Raw genomic sequence first — 24029 nt, 5'->3', positions numbered from 1 at the left:
AAGGCAGGCAGGCCCCAGTGACACAGCCCTGTGCTGCAGGCTCTCCCTCACTGTGTCACTGGTTGGCACAGCCAGGCTGAGCCCTCCTGCAGCCTGGCAGCAGCCTCTGCTCCCCTGAGCACCCCCTGCACCGTGGCTAAATGGAGCTGCTCCTCCAGGGATGGAGCTGCTGCGTCATCCCTGCCATTCCCACCCAGCAGAGAGGGGTCTTGTTATAGCTACCAGGCTGAACCAAAGCCACAGCCTGCTCTGCATTTCTCCTGCAGGTGCCACCGGCCTGCAGACCTGTGGGGGTGTGTGTGCCCTTAGAGCTCTGTGTGAATGGGACATTGCTGAATTTCTGTATGATGTCGCAGGCAAGTCTGGCTTAACTGGCTTAACTGAGCAGAGAGCACAGCAAGGCCCCTCTCACCTGCTCTTCCCCAGGCAGAGGAATCTCTCTCTGTATTCTCACTGCAGCACAAGGCCACAGCTTCTCCTGTGTCTCCAGTTCTAAGTGAGCAACATGGAGCTGAAGATACACTGTGAGACTATGGTAGGTAGGCTGCAGGAGGAGAGAAAGCACTGTGGAAGGCACCTTCCAGAGGATGCTGCAACCCACCACTGCTGACCTGTCTCACTCTACCAGAATGTCTCCTCTTGGAAACAGCCTAAACTGACCCAACCCGATGGTGATCAGCTTCAGCTTAGACAAGAACCTATCAAAAGGAACTTCAGTTACAGATGAAGCAAGCTGGAACTGAACACAAAGTGTACTGGTTCAGTTCTCTGGTCTCCTGACCTAAACTGAGATCTTTTCTTTAAAGACTTCAGTTTACACTGTGTACAGCAGGAGTCTCTGACCTGCAAGAAAATGCATAAATATTTCAACATAGACAGTAGCCAACACAGCAATTAGTGAGAAACACTTTATAGGGCATTATAAATGGGCCAGTGAGCAATATCAACACTACCAGATAAGCACAAGCATAAAGGAATGAAGGAAGGGCATTCCTAGAGGACTGCAGACGTGAAAGATTCATAAACTGAGCAGCTGGGAGTCCAGCTGGGGCCTTGCTGGTGATGTGAATAGGGCTTTGGGCAATAATTTGATGGGACAGTTTGATGTTGCCCTTGAAGAAAAATAACATATTTAAAGCAAACTCTGAAATTAGAAGAGTAAACAAAACCATATTGAACTTAATTGTATTTTTCTCTGAATCCTGCTGTCTGACACATCTGGAATCTTTAGCCTTCTCTGGGCAGGTTGCAATTAATGTCTTCAGTTTTTTGGTTGGTTGAGTGTTTTTTGTTTTGCTTTGGGGGTTGGTTTTTTTTTCCTCTCATTTTTCTAGAGACTACAGTAAAACAAATTGGTTTTTCCTCGAAGACTACTAGTTGGTCAGGCACCTGGGTAAAGAAGCAGTGCTTTTTGCTTAAGGCAGAAGAGGAAGAAAGAGAAGAGAAGGAGAGCACCTGTCCCATCTGCACAGCAGCAAAAAGCCTCAGCTGAAGGCATTCAGAAATGCTTCCCAAGATGGACTGTGGAATAGACACACAAATCACAGCAGTACCATCCAATTTAGATGTCAGAAAAATCCAAAACTCTTGGAAGAAATTTTGCTTCCTTTTGACTTTCTGTGCTTTTGGAAACAGTCCTTCTCAAACACCCAGGGCATGTGGGAGCAATACAGAGAACATCCAACAGTTTAATTGATTGATGTGGCATAGAGTGCAAGCTACCCCAATTATAACTTAAAGCTGAGGTCAGTACAGCTCAAGAAGCTGAAAAAAAGGGGTGGCACATGGTCCTTAGGAAAGTAAGGTCTTTCCTTAATCACCACTAACTTGGATATTCCTGGTCATTCCAACCTCATTTCTTTAATAATCCATCTTCCAATCTACTACAAAGGTTACATTAGATTATGAATTTACTGCTGGATCATACAAAAAAAAAAAAAGAGAAAGGGCATTTGAGATAGACATTTTCACTTCACTGAAAACTATGAACAATATTTAAAGAACTAGAAGTTGCTAACCTTCCTTTTCAATCTGAGGTGAGCAAGGAGGTTTTGAACAGTAGGAGAACAAGACAGAGCAGGTGAGAAGGTCCTTGGCCATCGTGCTGAGGAAGAACAGAGGTTCTAGTACTGTCCAGGGATGATCACTGTATGCATGGCAATTTTTAACCCCATGAAGGTCCAGTGGATACAGATGTGCTCCAGAAAGACAGGTCTGTAACACTCCTTCTGCCCCTCCTCAGAGGGAGCCAGGCTCTGTCTCATCTGCTTTTAGTCTCTAATTCCTACCTTTCCAGATATGCTTTAAATCTGATCCAACTGTTCCCTAAAATGCAGCACTATTTAGTGAACAGAGCATTATCCTAAAAAGCATCCAAGGCCCTTCAAGTGAAGAGGATCTCAACGCCACGTCCTGGACCAGCAGTAAACCCCCAGCTATCATCCTAAACTCACTGCAACTACTGAGCCCTTTCCTTTGTCCATAAACCAGCCATATGGTGGCCACCTTCAGAGAGGACACAGAGGGGGCTGGCAGGCACCTTCAGCAGCTTCAACAATGCTTTCCAGCAAAGTCAGAAGGGGAAATGCAAGCATTTAAAAAGGTGGGCTGAGATACCTCTTCACCTCCCCAGAAGCTCCAGTCCCCCCACCCTGTTGACAGGGAACTCAGGATTTCAGAAAACTGTTTTTCATTAAAAACACCACCTTCCAATGACTCTCTGTACTACAGGAAACCTTTCTCTCCTCCACAAACATTTATAACAGCTAGAGAAGACTAATTGTCTTTAGTTGTAGAGAGAAGCTCTATTTCTCCAGGGATGGGAAGTGGTAACTGCCTGCAGCCACATGGAAGTAAAAGTAAGTATTTTTGCCCTGATGGAATTGCCTGTTACTGGTACTTCAAGTAGCCATCAGGCTGGGAGAGGTCTGAATGTGCCCTTGTTCCACAGACGAAAAACACTCAGGACCCTCACTTTTTGTCTATTGAGGGTGGGACCTTCACCTCCTTTTTCTCTATTTCCTTTCCCCAAAACACCTGTATAAAACTCAGGTGAGGTAACACTTTAACTGCTGTGCACACAGCATGAAGGTAGGTATGAGGTAGGTATGTTTTATTATTCTTCCATAACTACTGGACAGGGATTTGTAAGAAATGAAAAGTAGAGGTCCTTGCTCTCACTGTCACTTCAACAACACTTAACCACTTACTCACAGTGCCCTTTCTCTAACACTAATGCCACATGGACTGCAATGCATCACACAATTCATAGCAAAAACGTACTGTGCATCCTTGTTTCTCATTTATTACAATTACAGTATTTCAGAAGTAGTGACCTGTCTCTCTAAAAGTGACTGAAAAAATATTATAAATGAAAGTAAAACACAGTAGCCTATCAAAATCCAGGTTTAATGTCTCTACCCCAAATCAAAGCACTAAATTTATTGACACTTACAAAGGCTTTATAATCGCATGACTGGAAGATGAGTTTCTCTGGATGATGTTGCCAATATTGTACAGGCGTTGATGCTGTGGCTTCATTTGGAGGTCGTAAGGTAATTGAAGGCTCTCCCCAGTCTCCTGTCTGAAAATCACAGTTGTTCAAGATGTAAGAGTATGTGCAGGAAAATTCACTATAAAGTAGCCCTCCACTGTTGTGCTCAATTAACAAGGATTTATTTTCTACACACAGAGTGATGTTACTAAAATAAGGGAACACAACTCCTACAACATTTTTCGTGATTTAATTTATAATCCAAAGTCATCTACTGTAGTGTTTAATGAGGCTTTAATTAAATCTCTTTGCTTTGAGAATAAAATCATTAGGCACCGGAAATGTTCCTTAAAAACAAGTGTTTTCAATACATATATGAGGATGAGAGCACTTGAAAAAATCATGAGATGCACAAAAATGCCTTTCACAAATTCTGCTATGTGTTTTACAAGATTTTCTGCACAGTTAATACGCCTTCCATTATCCAGCTCATATAACCAATAACTAACTTTCCTAAATGGCTAAATAACACAGACTTTGCTTTGATCTGAAGATTTATTATACATTCTTCAAACACACGAGGCATTCTTTAATCTCTTTATGAATATTTACTTTGATCACCTTCTCTTGATGCCTCATTGTGGAGGTACTAACATTGTCCTTTCACATTCATCATTCCCATTGATATAGGAGATTGCCTTTCTGAGCTGTGCTCTCCCCTCTTTCCTCAAAGCCCTCAGAGAACACAGGAGTGCAGTTTGCTGCCACATCCCTTGGCAGCACACTTTTCTTCCCTCCAAAAGAGCCAATGCAGGCATCAGTGCAGGAATGTCCCCAGCCTGGCAGTGCTGGTCTGGGTCTCACTTGCCATTTTGGGTCATGGCTCCATAGGACCTGAACTGACCTCTCCTTAGGGGCTCCTTCTACCCTGCAGGTCCATGCATGAGCTCGCTTTAACCAAAAATGACCCATGCATGGACTTCTCCTCTTCCTAAGCCCTCTTCCCTCTGCCACCACTCTCACTTCTCTCCCATCTGGTCTGGACTGTCTCTCAAATTCCCTCTTCTCACAACTCCGTCTTTCTGCAATTACACTTGTCCTTCCTGATCCTCATTCTTTTCCTGCCAATTCTTCTCTCTCAAACTACTTTACCCTTTCCTATATGATAATTTCGGTTTGGATTATGCTACTTCTTTCTTTACCTGCACTTATCTCTGTGTATTTTCTATATATGTCATATTGTTAAAATACATGTTGAAACTGACAAGGAATTGTTATCAGCATTTCACACAGAACATGGATAGAAGTTCAGACTTTTACAGCAAAAAGAAGTTAAGCATCAAAAACACATGAAAAAAATAATACTGAAGACATTCAAAGTCTTGCAATCTATCACATCTTACTAATTAAGTCAGGACAGAGTAAACAAAACAAGTACATCATTTCACGTGTCACAAAATAACAAAATGACACGCATTTGCACAGCTCTGCAATGAAAAGCAAGAGATAAATCTGGAAACATCAACACTACCCTGCCAACATGGCAACTTCAAGCAAGAGAACATCATAAAACAAGTCAAACCTAGTTAGTTACTGCTGGCACCATTAGCAAATCTACCAATTACACAGTAGTGTAATTTCTGTTTTGCCTAGTTAAGTTGCTTATATGCCATGGATATGACTTCAGCATGAGATGTTGAAAGGAAAGCAGCAGGAGCAATTGCTCCAATTTTTGGCAGTTTGTATCCACAAAAGTGAATCCTTCTGGCCACTAATGCATAAAACATTCCAATCTTATTTAATCTGAAGAAGGAATTTGATTTCCTTACGAGGCAGCTCTTCTCATAAAATAAGATTTCCATCATATTACAAGGGGCAAGGATCTGCATCCTTATTAGTGGAGTCTGTCTTTCACAACAAGAGAAGATGGATTGCACCCATCACAAATTCTCACAGTGCGCTCAGCTGCCTCTTACGAACTGTTCAAGGCCACAGCTAACAGATCACTTGATTTAGTTCTTCTTTTTCCCCCTAACAAAGACACACTCCTGCATGTCCTGTGTAGGGAAGCAGAGCTCAGGAGGTAATCCTGGCCATTTAGCAAAAGGTTCCTATGTGGACAGGGAGGAAATTCAGGACAGAAAAGCCACAAAAGTACATCTTCTGACCACCAGTTTCTCTGCCAAGGACGCACAGGGATGGCCATGAGGCAGGAGCAGAAATCCTACTGAAAAGTGACCAGGGCTAGTGCTCCAAACCCTTCTGTAGCACTGCTCAGCAGGTGGCTTCCCTCACAGGCAGGAAAGGGACAGCACTGGCAAATTAAGCAGGGTACACAAGGAGTAAAGTGAGTACATAATTTTACAGTTTGTTTCCCTTTTGCACATTAAGCATGAAAAGTAAAGAGAACTGCATTTTTTCTGCCTGTAAATAAAGGGCAGAAAAAGGGGAACAATGATTACCTCTTGTTTTGGCTCAATTTTATAAAGAAATGAGAAATAATCTTCACCCAGGCTAATAAAACTTGTGTATGAGACATTTAGAGAGGGACCATGTGGAAACCAGGTTTGTATCCATTGAATGCTCTATAAATACAATCATCTTACTACCTACTCCTTTTAAATTAGACAAAACAGACTTGCCAAGATTGCTATACATATCTCTAGGATGTTCTAAACATGCAATAGAGCTGAGGTTAGGGGAATGTAGACATTCAGGATTTCTGTTGTTCCTAACAGACCATGGCCCCTGGAGGCCTTTCATGCACTTCCATGTGTCTTGTAGAGGAAGCAGCTACTAAGAAAAGTTTATAAAATTAAACACATAGATATAGATTATTATGATGGATGGAGAAGATATTATACATACGCAAAATTTTCTTTTACAGCTGTATCATTGGTGTTTTTTAATGTTCAACAGAAGTGGCTCCCGGTTTCCTTTCCTTTTGTTTCTTACCAAACTCCTTAGACTTTTAAACAGTATTACTGTTAGTATTCATAAACTATTTAGACTGAGTTGTAATAGGGTAGTCTCCAAGGCCCAGATCCATGAAGATGTTTAGAAGTGTAATTCCTATTACATATGCCCTATGCAATTTCCTTTCCTTTCCTCTTTTCTTTTTCTATTTTTTTTTTTTTTTTTTTTTTTTTTTAGGGAAGAAACGCTTTTAAACAAGATTTAGAGAGCTAAATACATTCATAAATCTGTGGCTATAAACCTCACCAAGAGTAAAGGGAGTTTCTCAGCTGACTGGCTCTAGTCAGATAGTGAAATTCTGAGATTTAGGATGTGATGATGACAGCAAACATCACGTAAAATACAAAACAGGACCATTTTGACCTAGAGAAGACTCGAAATCACAAGGCTCAAGTCAGGGTGGAAAAATATTAATTACTAACAGTCCTAAATCTGAGGAGTTGATGTGGAACAATTTATGGGTGATATATTGAGATTCAACTCTTTCATAAGCACCTAATACACTTTTCAAGCAGTACAGAAATGTTAATAAATTGCAGTGCAAGACCAACTATAATGTTTGATTTAAGTTTTAAAAATAGATATGATAGGATAAGGATTTTCTGGTTTGAATATTTAATTTGCAATTATAAGAAATAATCACACATTTAAGCTTATGTATTTTTTATGACACAATATACGAATGGAGATATTTATCTCTATGATGAAGTAGAAAGGCAAGAGATAATTTCTTCCTCATCTAACTTTACAGCTCATCAGACAGCTGTGCAATTTATCACATGGATTTTTCTGTACTGCCTGTGGTTTAGTATTCTAACCTCCCTATGACTTTAACCAGCACCTTTCCTCTCTTTGGCCTCAGCTAACTTGAAAAAGAAGATCTTTTGCTCTACATTTTGCAGATAAGTTATTTATAATCAGAAAATTGTCTCAAGGCAGGTGTCAGAGATGTAAGAATTCAATCCTTTTGCAATGACAACTTCTAACAGCCTTGGAGATCAATACCTTGTGCTCTTGCAGTGTTTTCTAACCCCAAAAATGGGCAGATATGCAGTTCTCAGTGCTCTGAAATGGGTTGGATGCTTGAAGTCAAATGAGCAGACTACAGCTATTATTTTCTCTACAATTTTTTCTACAATTGCTGCACATTTTCCTATCTCTTCCATTCTCTGAGAAGTGTAGTTGACTCATATTAAAGGCACCTGGATGCAGAGATAGTTGCAGATAAGAAGCAACCTCAATAAATCTATAAAAATCTAACACCTCCCTCGCCTTTTTATAAAAATGTCATGTTAAAAAACCTCCGTGCTAAATGGAAGAAAAAGCCAAGAAGGCCTGGTTTTGAGTGGTTTGAATGTAGTTATTTTTAACAAGGAGCACATCTTATAACTTTTCACCTGTTAAGCCTTATGCCTGGTTATGGTAACGTGTATTAGTCACCATGACAACAACAAATTGGAGCACACATGGATAAAACAGTTCTGGCTGAAAAATTTATAATTCTTTGCTGTAAAAATGTTTAATGTTCTGCAGACCAGTCGAATCCTCATTATTTGCTTGGGTTTTAATTCCTAGAGGAAGACAATTTTTTTAGCTCCTAAAATGTTTGGCTTTGAAATAATGGAAACAGGTTCATGGTGTACTTCAGATTTAAAATACTTCTGATGCTCGGTGGCCAAAATGACCCCTGTCTAGCAGAAATGTTCCAAGGAGGCATGACAGAACGAGGAGAAATGTACAGCTGCTCTCGAGTACTCTGCTGAACAAGTGGCTGCCGTCCTTACCACGCTGCAGTGGGGATCACCAGGTTTGCTCTCACGTGCACAGCGCTCGTGACTGCCACAGAAGTGACAAAAACTCGGGGCACCATGAGTCCAACTCCCCACAGTGCCTCTGCCGAGGCAGGGTGCAACCTCAGCTGGGCAAGGCCTCCGGACCGACACAGGGAGAGCAGCAGGACACACGGCGGGGGCCAAACTGTGCAAACCGAGCTGTTTACACGGTTTCCCGCTTCGGAAGAGGGAGCCAACAGAAACACGAGGAACAGAATCCAAAGCTGCCCCGGGTGCTGGCGGTGCCCCCGTCCCACTCGCACGCACACACGGGCCCGACACACGGCAACCACACGGCAGGACACACGGACGGACGGACGGACGCGCGCACACACGGCCCCGCACGGGGCCCATGAGGTACGGACTGCTCCTCATTTCAGCGACACGACACCCGAGATAACAGCACGGCAACAGACTGCACATCCAGAGAGGGACAACACAGCCATTCATCGCTGTATCTTACATTATGGACCTGATGGATCGAGGAGAAAGGATATCCTGCATTCTGGTTGGTCCAGATCTCACAGACCGAAGACTGCTAATATAAACAGAAAACTGTATCTCATCTTGTAAATATTAATGCACTGCAACTGCCAAAAGGCAAGCAAGAATAATTAGGAAAAGGCTTGCAATAACACTAAAGAAGGAAGTAAAACAGTTGTAAAAAGTAATTTTATTATTTATTGGCTGACAAAATATTTTTGGACTGACAGAAAAGAGACATAGCTTATTCAGAGATTTTAGAAGAGGTTTCAGACTGTAAGTACAAGAAAACAATTTAGTCAGAAGCGCTAATGATGCAGAGATAAACTTATGCAAGCATAAATAGAAACTGCCTAGAGCAGAAGAAATATTGGTTACTTTCAGTTTTTGGCAGGGAAGAAGTTTGAAGTCAACATCCCAAGCAAGTTTTGAGACTTAAAACTCTCTCTGTTGGAGACATTCACAGGGAGAAAGGAAGGGGAAAATCTGGCAACACGATTAACAGGAAAAATACATTTTCTTTATAACAATTACCAGAAATGAATGCATTGCAATTTAGTGAAGCAGCTGCCCACCATCTCCTTCCAACAACAGTCCCTTTGCATACTAAGATACACATAATATTACCTTTGGCACTAACCATGACCCCAGTGCGTAGATGAAAGGTTTCAGCCTACCCTCTACATTATCGTACAGAGAATCTGTAGTAGCAAAGCAAAGTAAGCATATTGTAGCATCTCTAGCAAAAGCAGCAGAACTAGGCAAGCACAGCATTCACCAGCATCTTTTCTATATTTCCTTGTTTGGACAACCATCAATAAAGCATCTGTGGCACCTCAGCAAAAGCTAAGATAACATTTTACAGTAGCCAGGCAACTAAAACAAAGCATCAGACATAGGATCTGCTCACGCTATCTTCAGCAGGCAGCAACAAAAGGCAATAAACAGACATGAAAAATGCAACTGCAGCATCCAGAAGAGATAGCAATTAATATTTCAGTAATTTAACAACATCAAGAACGTGCATTGCTGGTTTTTGTCAGTAGCGACAGCAGGAATTTAGCACTAATGCTCAAATCAACCCGAAGAAGTGCAAGTCTTCTTAAAATATGCTCTTACCTTTTGTAGCCTGCACCCTGGCTGGTGACAGAACAAGTTACCACTTCTATATACTGTCAGGGAAGCCTGGCATCCTCTGGACTGACTACAGAGTGCCGCCAGACAGCCTGGTGGCTGTCTAATGTTGTTAATTGTCCCTTATTTCCTTCATCATCTGAAATGCATGAGCACACAACCCTTCCTTCAGCTTCAATCATTTTAATACTTTCACAGATGTGGTTAATTCCACCTCCCTCATCTTGTTTTCGAAGTTCTTTGCTTCTCTTTCCTGATGTGCAGGGCTCTACATTTTGATAGCATTAGCTGATTAAAACTTTGACTTTTCAGTCTTCTAACTCGTCCCCTGCAACTTGCTACAAACTAGTCCTCCTCCATGTGATGAACACATAGTCCCAGTGCAAAATCAGCAGCAAAACACTGCTGCAGCTTCTTCTGCTGTGCCATCCTTAGGACACTGCACTAGTGGTTACCAATGACTTTCTCTGTGTATGTCAAGAAAACTGACTTCTGGATGTTCTGGCCATACTGATCACTGTGATGCCTATATCTGTTAGCCTCAGGTGGGGAAGATTCCTGAATAGGAATCCATGGCAGAAGATTGTGCCTCTGCTTTGCAAGAGAAGAGTAAAGAGAAAGCATTTCCATGCTGGTGCAGCATGCCCAAACATGTAGTCATCAAGGTAGTCAAGGTAGTGAAGAAAACCGACGGCACTGCTATTTGTACACACCGAGGTACCAAAAGCAGGAGGGGATGCAGCAGGATACTGCATGCTGGCAGATGTTTGATTTCTCCCCAGCACTGGCAAGGGGTTGCCATGATGTTGCCACACTGTGCAGCCACTTCTCAGCACCATGATATTCTTGAGACAAAAGTGTGCTCTTAAATGCTGCCCCTCTCTAGGACTTGCCTTTAGGGACTGGCATGGGGCCGCAGCCAGCTCAGTCCTTCAGCTGCCCCAGGGCTAACTCAGGGACAGGGAGCCCTGCAGCACGTGTGTGCTCAGGCTTCAAGTTGCTCCATTTAAAAAGAGGGCAGCGAATGAGTCCTCTCTTACACATGCCAGTGGTATCCATCCTGCCCCTCCCTCCCCAGCCTACCTTTTCCCAAATGGAAAGTAGTGTGCAAGTCTCTGCTTCAAGAACTGTTCAAGTGAACTTCCCCCAACAAAAAGATTTACCTTCAGAATTACAGGTTTGAAGGATTTAGACTTAAGTGAAACAATTTTTAAATACAATGCACAACAAATCAAGCAGACCAGCAGAGACTGACAATTTCCCACAACTCCACAAATGCCCAGTCAGGAGGACAGCAGTGCAAAACTCATTACTCAGTTTTGCTTTCATTAATGTTTGAATGACTAAGGTACTGAAATGCCGTGCAGATGGAACATTAATTTATGGATGGTAATGAATTCAAATTCAGAAATCAACCTTTTCCTTGCCCCATTGTAGAAATATTTAGCATTTACTATATACATAGTTTATATCTTCAAAGTACTTAAAATTTTTAACAAAATAACCAGGAGAAGTACCTAAAGTTGCATATCCCTGTGGTGGAGGGAAAGGAACCAAGGCAAGGAAAAAGGTTAAGTGAATATCAGAGGCCAAAAAACAGGCAGTAGAAAGAGGAATGAGGATTAGGCTTCAAACACTCACAACTTTCAGCTCCCAAAACATATGCTCTCAATAAAGCCCTGAAGAACTCACTCTGTGCATACACTCCCACCACAGTAAACACAAATACGCTTGGGCACCCAATACCACTGACACAGAGGCTCTGTGAAAGAGTTTAACAAAGAACATTTTCCTAAGTAATATGGCAAAGAAGAGCAAAACAACAGCATCATCTATTGCCTGATTAATATCAAATATGTCATTATCTTAATACTTCCCAAAAGATAAATGCTCACAAGTAAGGTCACAGCAAGATTCTGCTATCATAACCTTTTTGTGGTGTCCCATGTATAAAAGGTTGCCCTGTCCAGTCACGGTGGGACACAGCTCTGACAAGAAGGAGGGACAAAGAAAGGGTGAAAAGAATTATCCAGGGAAAACTTTAGGCTTCCTTCTTATAGACTAGCAAAACATGGCTGATAATCTGAAGAAAGAAAGTAACTACAAGACTGATCATAGAAATCATATGCTTTCTAAGGAGAGGAAAGTGGCAGTAAAGAATACCTGGACAGTACACACAGGTGCAGCAGGAGCCAGGGGGAAGGCAGTCCAGATGCATTCATGACAGCTCAATGAGTTTCACTCAATGGCACGTTAGGAGATGTTAAAGATTTACCTAGATTAGGAGTAACTATCCTTGAAAAGTCACAGAAGATACTAAAGGACCAAAGAAGGGCTAAAAGAGTGTTTAAGGAAGGTTCAGAAGGTTACAGCCAACCTCACTGCAGGGACCAGTAAGTGACTAGAAAAGTTTAAAAATCCAGTCACCATCCCCTGGTTTTCATGACCTTCTGACATAACTCCTGGCCATCTGAAATAAAACACTCAGGAATATATTTATGCATGTGTATATTTGTATCTATGCATACATTATTGAGAATAACAAAGAAAAAGTGTAATATTGCCTCCATGTGCTACCAAGACAGTTTCTATGCGCCAAGAAAAATTCAAGATGTTCACAATGAGGTCCTTCAGTATGAATCATCTCAGATCAAATTTCCTTCCTGTGTTGGAAAACTGGCCAATTAAATTAGCAGCAGCAAGGAGAAGTACAGCAAGACTTGGACACTGTGTGACTCCTGATGCAGCATGTTTCAAGGATGATTATTGGTATTTAAGCACAAATGGACTGAACATGTCGAGGCAATCTGCAAGGACCTGCTCCATGCTGTGGCTTGGAGGAGTGCCAGTGCTCTCTAAGGAGGATCCTGAAGTGAGGGACTTCTCAGAATGGGGTAAGAACTGAAAACAGGTCTGATGACCTACAGATCAGTCAGATTAAATTTAGTAGGATTACACAGAGAAATACAACAGCAAATAAATTAGCAAAGTGATTTAGGTTAGGGGAAGTCAAAAAAGATCTGAAAGTTTCAGTATACTTCAAATTAGATAGAGCAGTCTTTCAGAAGAATAAGGATATAAATCACAGGATAATTCATGCTGCAAGGAAGCTCAGGAAAGCTCCACTCCAACTGCAGCTCAAAGCTGTGAGATGAGACCAGATTTCTCAGGGCTTCATCCTGTCATGTCTTGAAAACAGCAAGGACAGACTCTGTGAACAACCTGTCCCCCTGCTTTCCTGTCCATATGGAGAGAAAGCTCCTTGTGGCATCCAGAGTCCCTCTTTCAGTTTTAGTACCCAAAGCCACGTCTTCTCCAGCCAGCCATGGTTGTTCAGACTCTCCTCAGAGGGCAACTACTTCAGGTCCCAACCATCTCGGTGGCCCTTTGCTGAATTTACTTCTCCCATTATGAAAAACCTCAGGTATTTAATAAAAGTAGATGCTGCATCCCTGAATGTTCTCAAAGCTCTGGGAAGAGCTTGCCTTACTAGCAGAAATAACTGCAAATTCTCCTTTCCATTAAAAAAAAAAAAATCTTCAGAGATTTAGAGTGAAATTTGAAATTTGTATTTCTTTCAGAGAAGCAGAAACTCAAAATGTCACTTCTTATTAGAAGAATTACACACTGTGCAGTGGTGTATTTCTTCTTCTGCTGCTGAAAATACTTTACATGAAAATTCCCAGGCAACAACTGGGCCCCTAGGGCTGGCTCTGTTGCAGGCAACAAGTGGGTGATGGGTGAGCTCCTTCTCATTGACAATACCCCTTCTGCTGGTGCTGCCAGCTTCCAGTGTATCCCAGCCTCTTAGCCTTGCAGAGAGGATACAAACTTCTGGACAAACACCAATGAAGTTTATCAGACTACAGGTATCGACCTTTCTGCAAAAAAAATACCTCCAAACAACAAAAATACTCCTTCAGAAAAGCACCCCATACTCTAAGTACAGCTTTTTTCCAGCAGATCAAAAATGTATATGTTAGATATTGAAATTCAGTTTTCATAAAATCTTTTCAATGTAGGCCTTCTAGTTCACAAGAGCAAGTGTGAAAAGCAGTAAATTAATAAAGAACATTTTTCCTTTTCCTGGTGTGCTATTTACAGCTAAAGTTTGGATCATTAATACTGAATATAGAAGAGGCTTCCTCAATTCCATTTGCTGAAGCAGCTTGTAGGTATGATCCACCTCACATGAATTCAGTTCTAAAATATTAGCTTCTGTAACATTCTTGAAAAAATTCTCTCTCTCTGTTCAGACAGAAATTAAGAAGACTTCTTACAATGCCTTTATCAGTTTACTTGTCCATTGCCCAGAGCAGTGTTGGATACCCATCCATGGAAGTGTTCAAGACCATGTTGGATGGGGCTTTGAGAAATCTGCTCTAGTGTGAGGTGTCCCTGCTCAGGAGGTTGGAACTGGATGATCCAACCCAGTGATGGTTCTGATTCTATGAAATACACAATTCTCAAGGGATCTATGGAAGAAAATGGGCTGAAATTTACAGATCAAGATACAGCCATCTACGGTGTTTGCATCTGTGTGAATTACAAATACAACTGCCAGCAATAGATGTAGCTAAGCATTTTTCTTTTGATGTTAAATTGAAGGTCGTCACAGTTCAGTCATCTTTCCATATTAAAAATATAATGCACCTAAAATATGAACCTTAGAGAATTTTGTTTGGATTTTTTTTTTAGATAGCTGTCTATTTATCCTCCCAACATAAACTATTTTATGTTATAAAAAAGGAAATAAGTAGCCTAAGAAGTAACAAGAGAATGAATCTAGATGACCATATTTCTGTATTTATTGCTTCATAAATCAACTAGTAAAGAATTCTGTTATTTCATGAGTAATTTCAACTATACCTTCTTCACTGCTTCTTAGATAATCTCATTTTACACACCAGTATTCTCTTGGGCATATTTTTCCTCATTCACAGTAATATTTAAATCCTTCAAAAGCAGAGGAGACAAGAAAACAAACACGAAACAAGTAAAAAAAAAAGTCATACTGTGGTTTTAAGTTACAAAACTAAAGATGACATTTTAGGCTCCTTCAAACTTTCTATATCATCTTACTCAACCTGCAACATCCCTGTATGTCAGTTTTCCTAGCTGAAAAACAGAAAATATGATTTTAAATCACAGCCCAACAGCGCACTGGAAATACAAATGCATTAATATCGGTAAAGTATTAGGAAGACATTGCTGAGTTGAAAGTATTATTTCAGAAAGAAGCAAAATTATTTCACAATTTTAATATAAACCTGCCTTTGCTAATTCTGTTTTTTTTTTGTTGTTGTTTTTATGACATTTCTCCACTTCTGTAGGTAAAGAATATGTTTACTAAATCCATTTAAATGATTGTCCCCTGCATAACAATCCTAACCCAGGAATGAATTATTGTATCTTACAAAATAATGTTAAAAGGCAGAATCCCAACAATCAGGACAGGTTTGCTTCACACTTACTGAGCAGTCATTACAATGACCTTACATTGAAGCCATCTTGCATTTAGGAGAAAAAACCTAAAAATTTAAAAAAGCAAGAACCCTCAGACCATGTGACTGAAGCACGCAGAAAGGCTTTCAAAATTAAGTCTGAGTTCAGCAGCTCTGGGCAAGAACTTCTCTTGTCAGCCTTTGTGAACAAATTTTTCAACTCTCTCAGATCTTATAAGATCTCTTCCTTCCATGGCAGCTCTCTGGGGTGCCCCCATAGGGGCCATGACTGGGTTTACCCTCCTAGAAAGGTTACTCTGACTCACCACTCCAGGCTGGAGCTGTCCCCAGAGAGGCTCCTGCCCACTGCCCCCAAAAGGACAGCCCTGTCCCAGCTCGGGCTGTGCCGCAGGCTCAGGAGGTGTGACAGCATCAGGGGACACCTGCCCCTGCTCTCCCTTTGCAAGGAGCGCCGTGGGCAGGGGTGCTTCCCGCACCTCCCTGCAGGCCTGCCATGGCAAAGATGGTTCTGTTCCTCCCTCCTGGCTCAGGGCAGGGTGCAGAGCTCGGAGCACCACGGCAAGAGGTCTTATGGACCAGGGTGGCTAAAAGCACGACACACCTCTGGCTCATGTAACAAATAGCCAGTGCCTTGGGGCTGGCAGTCTGGAACATGCTTGCAGCTGGTACCTGAAGCTTCTCTCCTGCCTGGAGAATTGCAAATCCTACAAAGGTGGTGTTTTGACTGATGTCTTTTAATGAACATGGCTGTGATTCCTTTCAACCTCCAAAGTTCTTCCCTGCACCTATTTCAGGGGTGAATAAAGAGCCCAATCCCTTCAATGGGACTCCTCCTCCTATCGATTTTGGTTCCAAAGTACTCAAGCTTTGCCTGCATGATTTCACTTCTATTTTGAAGGTTTAGGCAATCTTAAGAACAACCTCAGCTATTTTAAACTACATCAATTTGATCATACTAACCTACAGTTTGCAGGCTCAAAATTCAACATCCACAGCTAATGATGACTCAGACTACTAATTTCTTCCTAGATTTTTTTTCCTCCCTTTTCTTTGGAAAATAAACCATCTCACAACCTCCTGTATATTTTGGCAGTTATGATTTATACAACCAGACATCACAGACTTTCGGAGCTGGATGATCAATGGGGGAGTTGGATGACCAAACCTATTCCATTGGGGAATCTAAATTGGTTAGACTCATTGTTTATATCACAATTTTCCCCTTAGGGCACAAATAGTCTGCTAGGGAACTGTAAATGAAGGTACATGCTGGCCTTGAGACAAAACCACCCACATTAAGTAAATTTAAATCAGTGCTTCCTCCAGGAAACAAAGAGTTGTATTACTTACAAGCAGATTTGATTATGGTTTGAAGAACTGTTTAAACACATCTAGCACATCAAAGGCAAACAGATTTAAGCTGCTGGGCTCATTGTTTAAGAAATATTGGTTGATTGTTGCAAAGATCAACATGATTGATGACTCTTTGTAACAGCTTAGTGGAAACACAGGCCATAGTAAAGATGGAAATATCCAATTTCATCAAAATATCTTCAGATTTTATATTTTAAATTAAGGATGAGATAGTCTCATTCTAACAATTTTTTAAATAAAATCAAGTTCATGAAAGCAATACAGTAAATAAGTTCACAACACCATTTTGGCCTCTCTCTTCAAGGCCATAAAAACACCCACTAATCTCATAATCCAGAACATACCTAAAACTTCCAAAACACCACAGCATCCATTTGTGCACATTTGTGAACTACAGCATCCAGTACACATGCAGATTCATACAGCAGCATGCAAACAGCCTGGCAAAGAAAGGGTTAAGACAAAAGAACATTCTCAAAGCAATTCAAACAATCCCTCTAGATCATTCTGTAGGTGAAAAGTATTGTAGCTGGGAAGCTGGACTGGTATCAGTTCAGAAATTGCTGCTGATCTGACACAAGCCAAAAGAACCAGCAAACTGCAAGGAGAAAGTTGCTAGATGAAAGAAAAACCCAAAAACCCCACAACACACAGAGCAGAAGGTTTATGTTAAGAATCAGTTGGATCTCCTTTGCTTTGCAGAAACAATTATTTTACTTTTAATTTCAAAGAGGCTTTGGGGGAAAAGACTGAAGGAAATATAGTTCATTTTGGCAGAGCACACATTGCACAAAATAAATTTAAGAATCTATTTTTGGGCTAGAATGGTTGAAGAAATCCCTGATTAGTCTCTTAATGGGGTGAATCCAATTTATTGAGAATGATCACCAGAGGGAGTAATTGACTTTCCCATTAAAGTCAAAGGGAATTTTACATACATCAGGAATGCAGAATTTGGGGGCAGAGCTGAAAAAGACTTCAAACAGATTGGAGTTCAGGGAACAACACAAACCACGTTTTATGGATTTAATCTGAATCCATTTTCCCCTTTGGAGTCCCAAAGGATGACAGCTATATTCAATGGTTAAAATTAGAGAGAAGGCACTGAAGTCATCCATTCAGTGGGTAAACACCCACAACAACAACCGAAAAAAACCCAACAAAACCCCTAAAAACCACAAGCAAAAAACCCAAAAAAACCAAAAAAAAAAAAACCAAAAACCCCAAAAAACAATCATCCACTCACTCACCCACCCAACCAACCAAAACTCCCCATCAACAAAAAAAGTCCCTCAAGCACTTAATTGGTTGTGCAGGAGTTTGCAGTGGTATAAGTAATCACTGCTCAGTTTTCTCTTTGGACATGTAGCATATCAGTCCTTCTGGAAATACAGTATTCAACAACACAAAGAAAATCTCCAGGTGTCATTTATTAGAGTATGCCATACCTCTTGGGAATATCAGTAAAACAAAGGAGGGAAACTGAGTCAGAAAAAATTGTTAGCATAGGGGTGTTTTTTTGTTTTGTATTATTTTTTGTCTTCAATGCTAGTGACTAAAAGAGGTAGTGAGTTAGGGATATGTGAGCAAAGTGATAAAAGGAACTAATTAGACAAACCAGCGTATTCAGCCACAAGCAAGTGTGCATTTTATGCTCAAATACCTAAATTTCATTAAATATTTTCATTTTAAGAACCTGTCTTTTCTTTGCTGGACTTCAGCTCAACCATATTCTTGCCACAAAAGCCCAGCAGACTTTGGTTTGAAAACAAGCTCATTCACTCAGCAACTTTCTCCTTAATTCTGTACTAGAATATTTTAGAGCAGAAAATCAGATTAAAAAAGGGCAAGGCTACAGCCCCACCCAAACAAATGCAATTTCACTTCCTTAGAAATGTCCTCTGAACAAATGGAATTCAATTTGCTTCTGTGTTCCCAGGTAATGGCAGCACCTTGCTTTGTTTGTTTTTATTTAATTACTTCTTGCTCATGTAATTAGCTGACAGACTGCAGCCTTTTGTTCATTATAATACAGTTATTTGCATAGCTGTTTCCATTTTGAGGCTGAATTTTGGACAGAGGCTCTATTTTGGGTTGTGGCAGGCAGAGCCACTGCTGGGAAGCCTCATGCAGGGAAGCATGCAGCAACCTGGTCCTTCGTGGAATGAGTTGCTCCAGGAACTGCCCTGGCTGCCCATCTGCTTCTGACGGCAAATCAAAGTCCTGTTTCCAGCATGCAGCATAAGGCCTGGCTGTCCTTCATCATCATAGGTATCAATGAAAACCAGTTGAGCTCATTCTAAAGCATTTTTACCAACAGGCTGTCCATGCATGATCTAGTGTGCTTTAGACTGAATATTAGAAAAAATTTCTTCACTGAACGGGGTGGTCAGGCATTGGTGTGAGCTGTCCAGGGAAGTGGTTCAATCATCATCCCTGGAACTGTTCAAACAACATGTAGGTGTGGCTCTTTGGGACGTGGTTTAGTGGAGAACATGGCAGTGCTGAGTTAAGGGTTGGAGTTGAAAACCTTAAGGGTCTTTTCCATCCTACATGGTTCTATGGTTCTGTGGCATCACTCAGAGTATGCTTAATTTAAAGTTATCAGTACTCTTTCAGTGGTTGGATGCAAAAAATTTAGACATGGAGGCTACCTTAAGCTTTCTTTCATGAACAGCTTGATTTAATGCCCAGTTGAGTCTAGTGCTATTCAAATAATTTTTTGTATAGTTAAATCTTATTTTTAAATAATCAAAATATATCCCCAGATCACAGTTTTGCAGAATGCTGACCATTCCCATTAATAAATGCAGCAATCATCACCCTTCAAGTCCTCTGAGTTTCCAGCAGTGAACTGATGCAAGCTTACTTTTATCTATGTTGCTCAGAATTTCAGTAATCTGCACCTCATTATGAAAATGAGGGGCAGAGTCAGTGCTGGGGGAAGACTGCACACTCTGGTGCACAGGAGCCACCTTCATCTCAGCCTCCATGCACCTAAACACCCTCAGCCCTCTGCCTCTGAGGAGAGATTGTACACCAACACATCAATTTACACTACTTGAAATATAGAGAGCTGGAACAGACAGCTTGGAAAAATTGTCAATCTTTGTTGTTTACAACTCAGCCTTCATATACAGCCCTCTGCTGTGGTCAGGACTAGTCCTGTAACCCAGAGCAGCAAGGCCCAGCCTTTTAATGGCACCGGTTTTAGTCCTACCTGTGCCATCTGCCTCTCCAGCTTTGACCGGGGAATATCATCAAAATAGTTTTCATTTCTTCTTCTCCGTGCATCGCCCTGCATGATAATGTGGGGAACGTCCAGGGAGCCACCAGTAGTGAAAGTGCTTTGGCTAAGTGATGGAGACAGCTGAGGAGGAGTGTGGTTACCACTGGGTTCCTGGACAGAGAAAGAAAAATGCAGCATAAGAAGAACAGCATACTGCTGACTTCAAATCACACATTTAAAAGTGCATTTGAATTGCTCACGCTAAAAAAGTTATGGAACAATTCATGCAGTAGAGATTATTGTGGATGAACTTTTGAGATTTGCTACCTAAAGTGCAGAGCCCATGTGGAAGGAAAAATAGTTCACTGATTACATGAAGTAGTGGCAAATTTCCTCCCAAAAAGCTCCCTGTGTAATATATACTCTCTCCTAGAGATAAAACACTGAGCTACTTCTTGTCAAGGCCCAAATAAAGCCATTATTTAGGATTAGCTATTTGTAAGATGAAATACATTCTCACCACTTCTGAGCAGTAAAAGTGATTTGAACACTAGCAACACCTCTTGCTGGAAAAAAGAAACACATGCCCATTTACACAGTATAGACATTTTGTTGCAATTTTTATAGGTTTTACAGAACATCCATTTTAACTTGAAGTACCAGGTATCAGAAACAAGATAAATACCAATTCCTAGAATGCATGAAAGCATCAGAGCACAAATATTTTACCTGGCTTTTCTCCTTACCTCTACTGGACTGTAATCAGTCAGTGTGCCAATACCACACAGAATTGATACATAAGTGCCACCTAATAAATAAACAGGTCCTCCTGGTGTACATTTCACCAGGACCTGCCACCACACTGCCCACAGCCAGACATTGTGCTGTATGTTGGGAAACATCCAGTCTCTCGCACATGACATCTCTTGTTCAACCAGCTACAAACATCGGTGTCCAGGTCCAGTGTCCCACAGTCTCTAGGAGCTCCATCAGCAGGAGCAGGGAGCTACAGTGCACTGTCCAGTCTGCACCAGCACTGCCCAGTGTGAGCAGGAGAACACTCTCACAGCAACTGAATGGGAAATGCTCCTCTCTTGGGATGCAGGGTTCTGGCAGAAGGTACCCAGGAGCAGGTTTGCTCAGTGCAGACCTTCCCTAAACCACCTGCTGCTGCAATGCTCCATTTCAGTACTCAGCAACAAGAGGGGACCTGAAGATGGTGGAGCAAGCAAAAACCTGCTCCAGTGTGGAAGGTAAAAAAGTTCTGCCTTTTTATTTAAAGAGAGAATTAAAATGGATGATTCATGCATTATTACACTGAGGCAAGCCCAGTTCTGAAAAGCATCAGAACTCCATGCTGTTAATAAACAAGATCTGGTGTAAGAAATCAGAGAGTTGTAATCTCTTCCAAATAGAAAGGAAAGTTCAAGTCATAGTAATGTCTGATACCAATATTTGAAGTGTAGGAGTCTATGTCACATTAGTCCTTGCAATCACAGTAATGGATTAGTATTTTTCATGTTGCCAATAAGAAAAATGTTAGGAAAATATAGCTCTTTAGTAATTTTTAATTAACTGGGATTTTCGTTTTTTAAAAAAATTCTCTGGTTTTCCTATGATCTGAGACAAGCACTTGACATTTCCCAGGGCAAAGAAAAGAGTATTTTCCTCTTAGGAATAATCTTTTCCCTCCTTCACAAAAATCCACCTACATTTGGCCCAGTTAAAAGCTTCTGGAAAGCTGTATTCTGCACATGCTCAGTTGGTTTGGTGAGGCATAACCTCTAAAACCCACCCTCCCTGGGCACACACCTCTAACAACATGGTGCGCACATTTCTGCTCTGAAAATAACCTGAGTACATGGGCACCAAACAAGATCCTCTTCAGCGAGTGCTACCTGCTGCTTCAGCCAGGAGGGTAACCTCTCTCTGCTCTGGATCAGGATTCACCCACTGTTGCAGGGCCACCAATGTATGAAAGTGACAGATGAACACAGAGATTCCAGCCCTCATCGAGCTTTTCATATTTTATCAAACTGCTTATGAGGAGGAAATTCACTCTGAGATCTATATTGGAAGATTGCTGGCAAGGCAATACAGACAAGAACTACCGACTCAAGAAATAAAAGAATTACTGTGCCTCTGCATTATGGAACAGTATGTCATTGTACAATTTTATGCTATTTTCTCAAAGTTGTCCTTCACAGCACAGATGGATCCTCAACTGTGCAGCGTGTTGTCATCTACTCAGCACCGTGTTATCATTAGTTACCATGTAGTCAGTACTTTATTCTTGCCTTGCTTCATGGCCCCAAACCTCTCTCCTAAACCCCTTTCTAAATCCTGTTCTGAAGATAAGATGATTAATATTGTCGTAGTCATGATGCTCATAAGTGCTTTACAAATGTCAATCAAATAATTTTCACCACACCTGTGACTTCTGGCATTTCATTATCACTACTTTAGTGTGGGTGACCAGAGACACACAGACAACAAAGGTTAGAAAGTACCACTCACTCAATCGCAACATCTATTTCTCCATTTCCCAAGTGCTTGAGTTCCAAACTCCATGTCTGCTGATCTAATTTTCAGCACTGCATACTCAGCACTTGTATAAATCAGACTCAAGGCTCCAGTCAAATATGCAGATTGTCAATTAGTGTCTGTTTAGGAGGCAATTAATTAAATAACTTACCACAAATTATCCAAGTTTTTTGTGGCAAAAATAGGTGTAAGTCTACAGTTTCATAGTTATAGCTATTCCTTTAATCATGAGCCTGTCTCCCATTCTTCCTCACTCCATATCCACCTTTTCACCTCCTTAAACAAAGCTGCAGACCAGGCATGGACACCCTTGCAGGTGTCCATGGCCTCAGTACCACGCTGCTGTTAGTCACCAGGTACTCATATCGTGTTTCTACCCAGCTGTGAGTGCAAGGACACATGACCTGCAGGGGTGTCTGATCACATATTTCAATATAAGATCTGCCCCATCCCCTCCCACACCTGCTGCTCCTGTACACCTGGAACCACAGAGGTCAGGGCTGGAAGGGAACTTAAGAGATCCTTTCCCAAGCTGCATGAGCACACTTCATGTCCCACAGATGTTTGTCTAACCTGAAACCAGGAATTCTCTACAGTGAACTAATTCTTGTGTTAAAATATCAACCCTTCTTCTCCAAATTTCTGCCAAAATTGTTTGTCCTTCAGTTTAAATTCTGGCCTCCCATGCTGACTGGGTGAGGAAGAGCTCCCATGAAGAACATGGAAACTGGTCCTGTAACTAAAGATTACTCAAAGAAAAGATGCATTCAAGGAAAGAAAGCAAGATTGCCTAGGTAACCCAAGATCCAGCAATTTCCATACTTTTGTGTATAGAAAAGTATATTTGTATAGTGTCTGTGTGTATATATATGCAATATATATATAACATATATATGTTTGAATATAGTATATTTGAAATCAAAATAGTGTTTCTTAGTACACAGTAACACACAACAGAGAATAACATATGGATATTTTTAAGATTTTAAGGAATTTTTGCTTTTTATCAATACTTCTACTTTGAAATATTTTAAAAGCTAATACAAAACCAGTTAAAAAAGATGAAGCATTAGCTTTGCTTAGCTTGAGCTTGGGAACTTAAAAGTAGACTTTATATAGCAAACTACCTTCTCTACTGATGTAGAGCAGCCTTATCTAGTGGAAAGTGCTCCTGGCCATTGCAAAGAGGGTTGAAACTCGATGATCTTTAAGGTCCCTTCTAATCCAAACTGTTCAGTGATTCTACATAAATCAATCTTACAGCAGCAGCAGACGGTTTATTTAAGCCAATTTTCATGATACAAATTACTGCAGACTACAAACTAAACACTATGTCTTTCTTTTGTGTGAAATGGCATAGTAGCAGTTGATGGGAAAGAAAAACTTCATTCCAAATGCATGTCCTCCTCTTTAGGATTCCCTGTGAAGACTCCAATTGCAAGAGGTGATAAATGACATTTAGCACTGGCCCGCATCAGTAACTCTAGCTGTGCAGCAGC

General features: G+C 41.1%; 1 protein-coding gene across 10 annotated transcripts in view; it reads right to left on the bottom strand.

Annotated features, from left to right (window-relative positions):
- The window catches only part of ANKS1B (ankyrin repeat and sterile alpha motif domain containing 1B), a 408202-nt gene that overhangs the window by 23620 nt on the left and 360553 nt on the right, over positions 1–24029 (bottom strand). For 6 of the 10 annotated variants that reach the window (XM_058022128.1, XM_058022125.1, XM_058022126.1 and 3 more), the window contains 3 exons: positions 19978–20157; positions 8765–8839; positions 3455–3583 (listed from right to left, as the gene is read on the bottom strand). In XM_058022128.1, the coding sequence (XP_057878111.1) occupies positions 3455–3583; positions 8765–8839; positions 19978–20157 (384 nt within the window). The remainder of the gene's footprint in view (positions 1–3454; positions 3584–8764; positions 8840–19977; positions 20158–24029) is intronic. The other 4 variants (XM_058022132.1, XM_058022124.1, XM_058022133.1 and 1 more) reach the window with 2 other exon arrangements.

Source organism: Melospiza georgiana, chromosome 4 (assembly GCF_028018845.1).
Source record: "Melospiza georgiana isolate bMelGeo1 chromosome 4, bMelGeo1.pri, whole genome shotgun sequence".
Lineage (NCBI taxonomy): Eukaryota > Metazoa > Chordata > Aves > Passeriformes > Passerellidae > Melospiza > Melospiza georgiana.
This window is presented reverse-complemented; position numbering and strand designations above follow the sequence as displayed.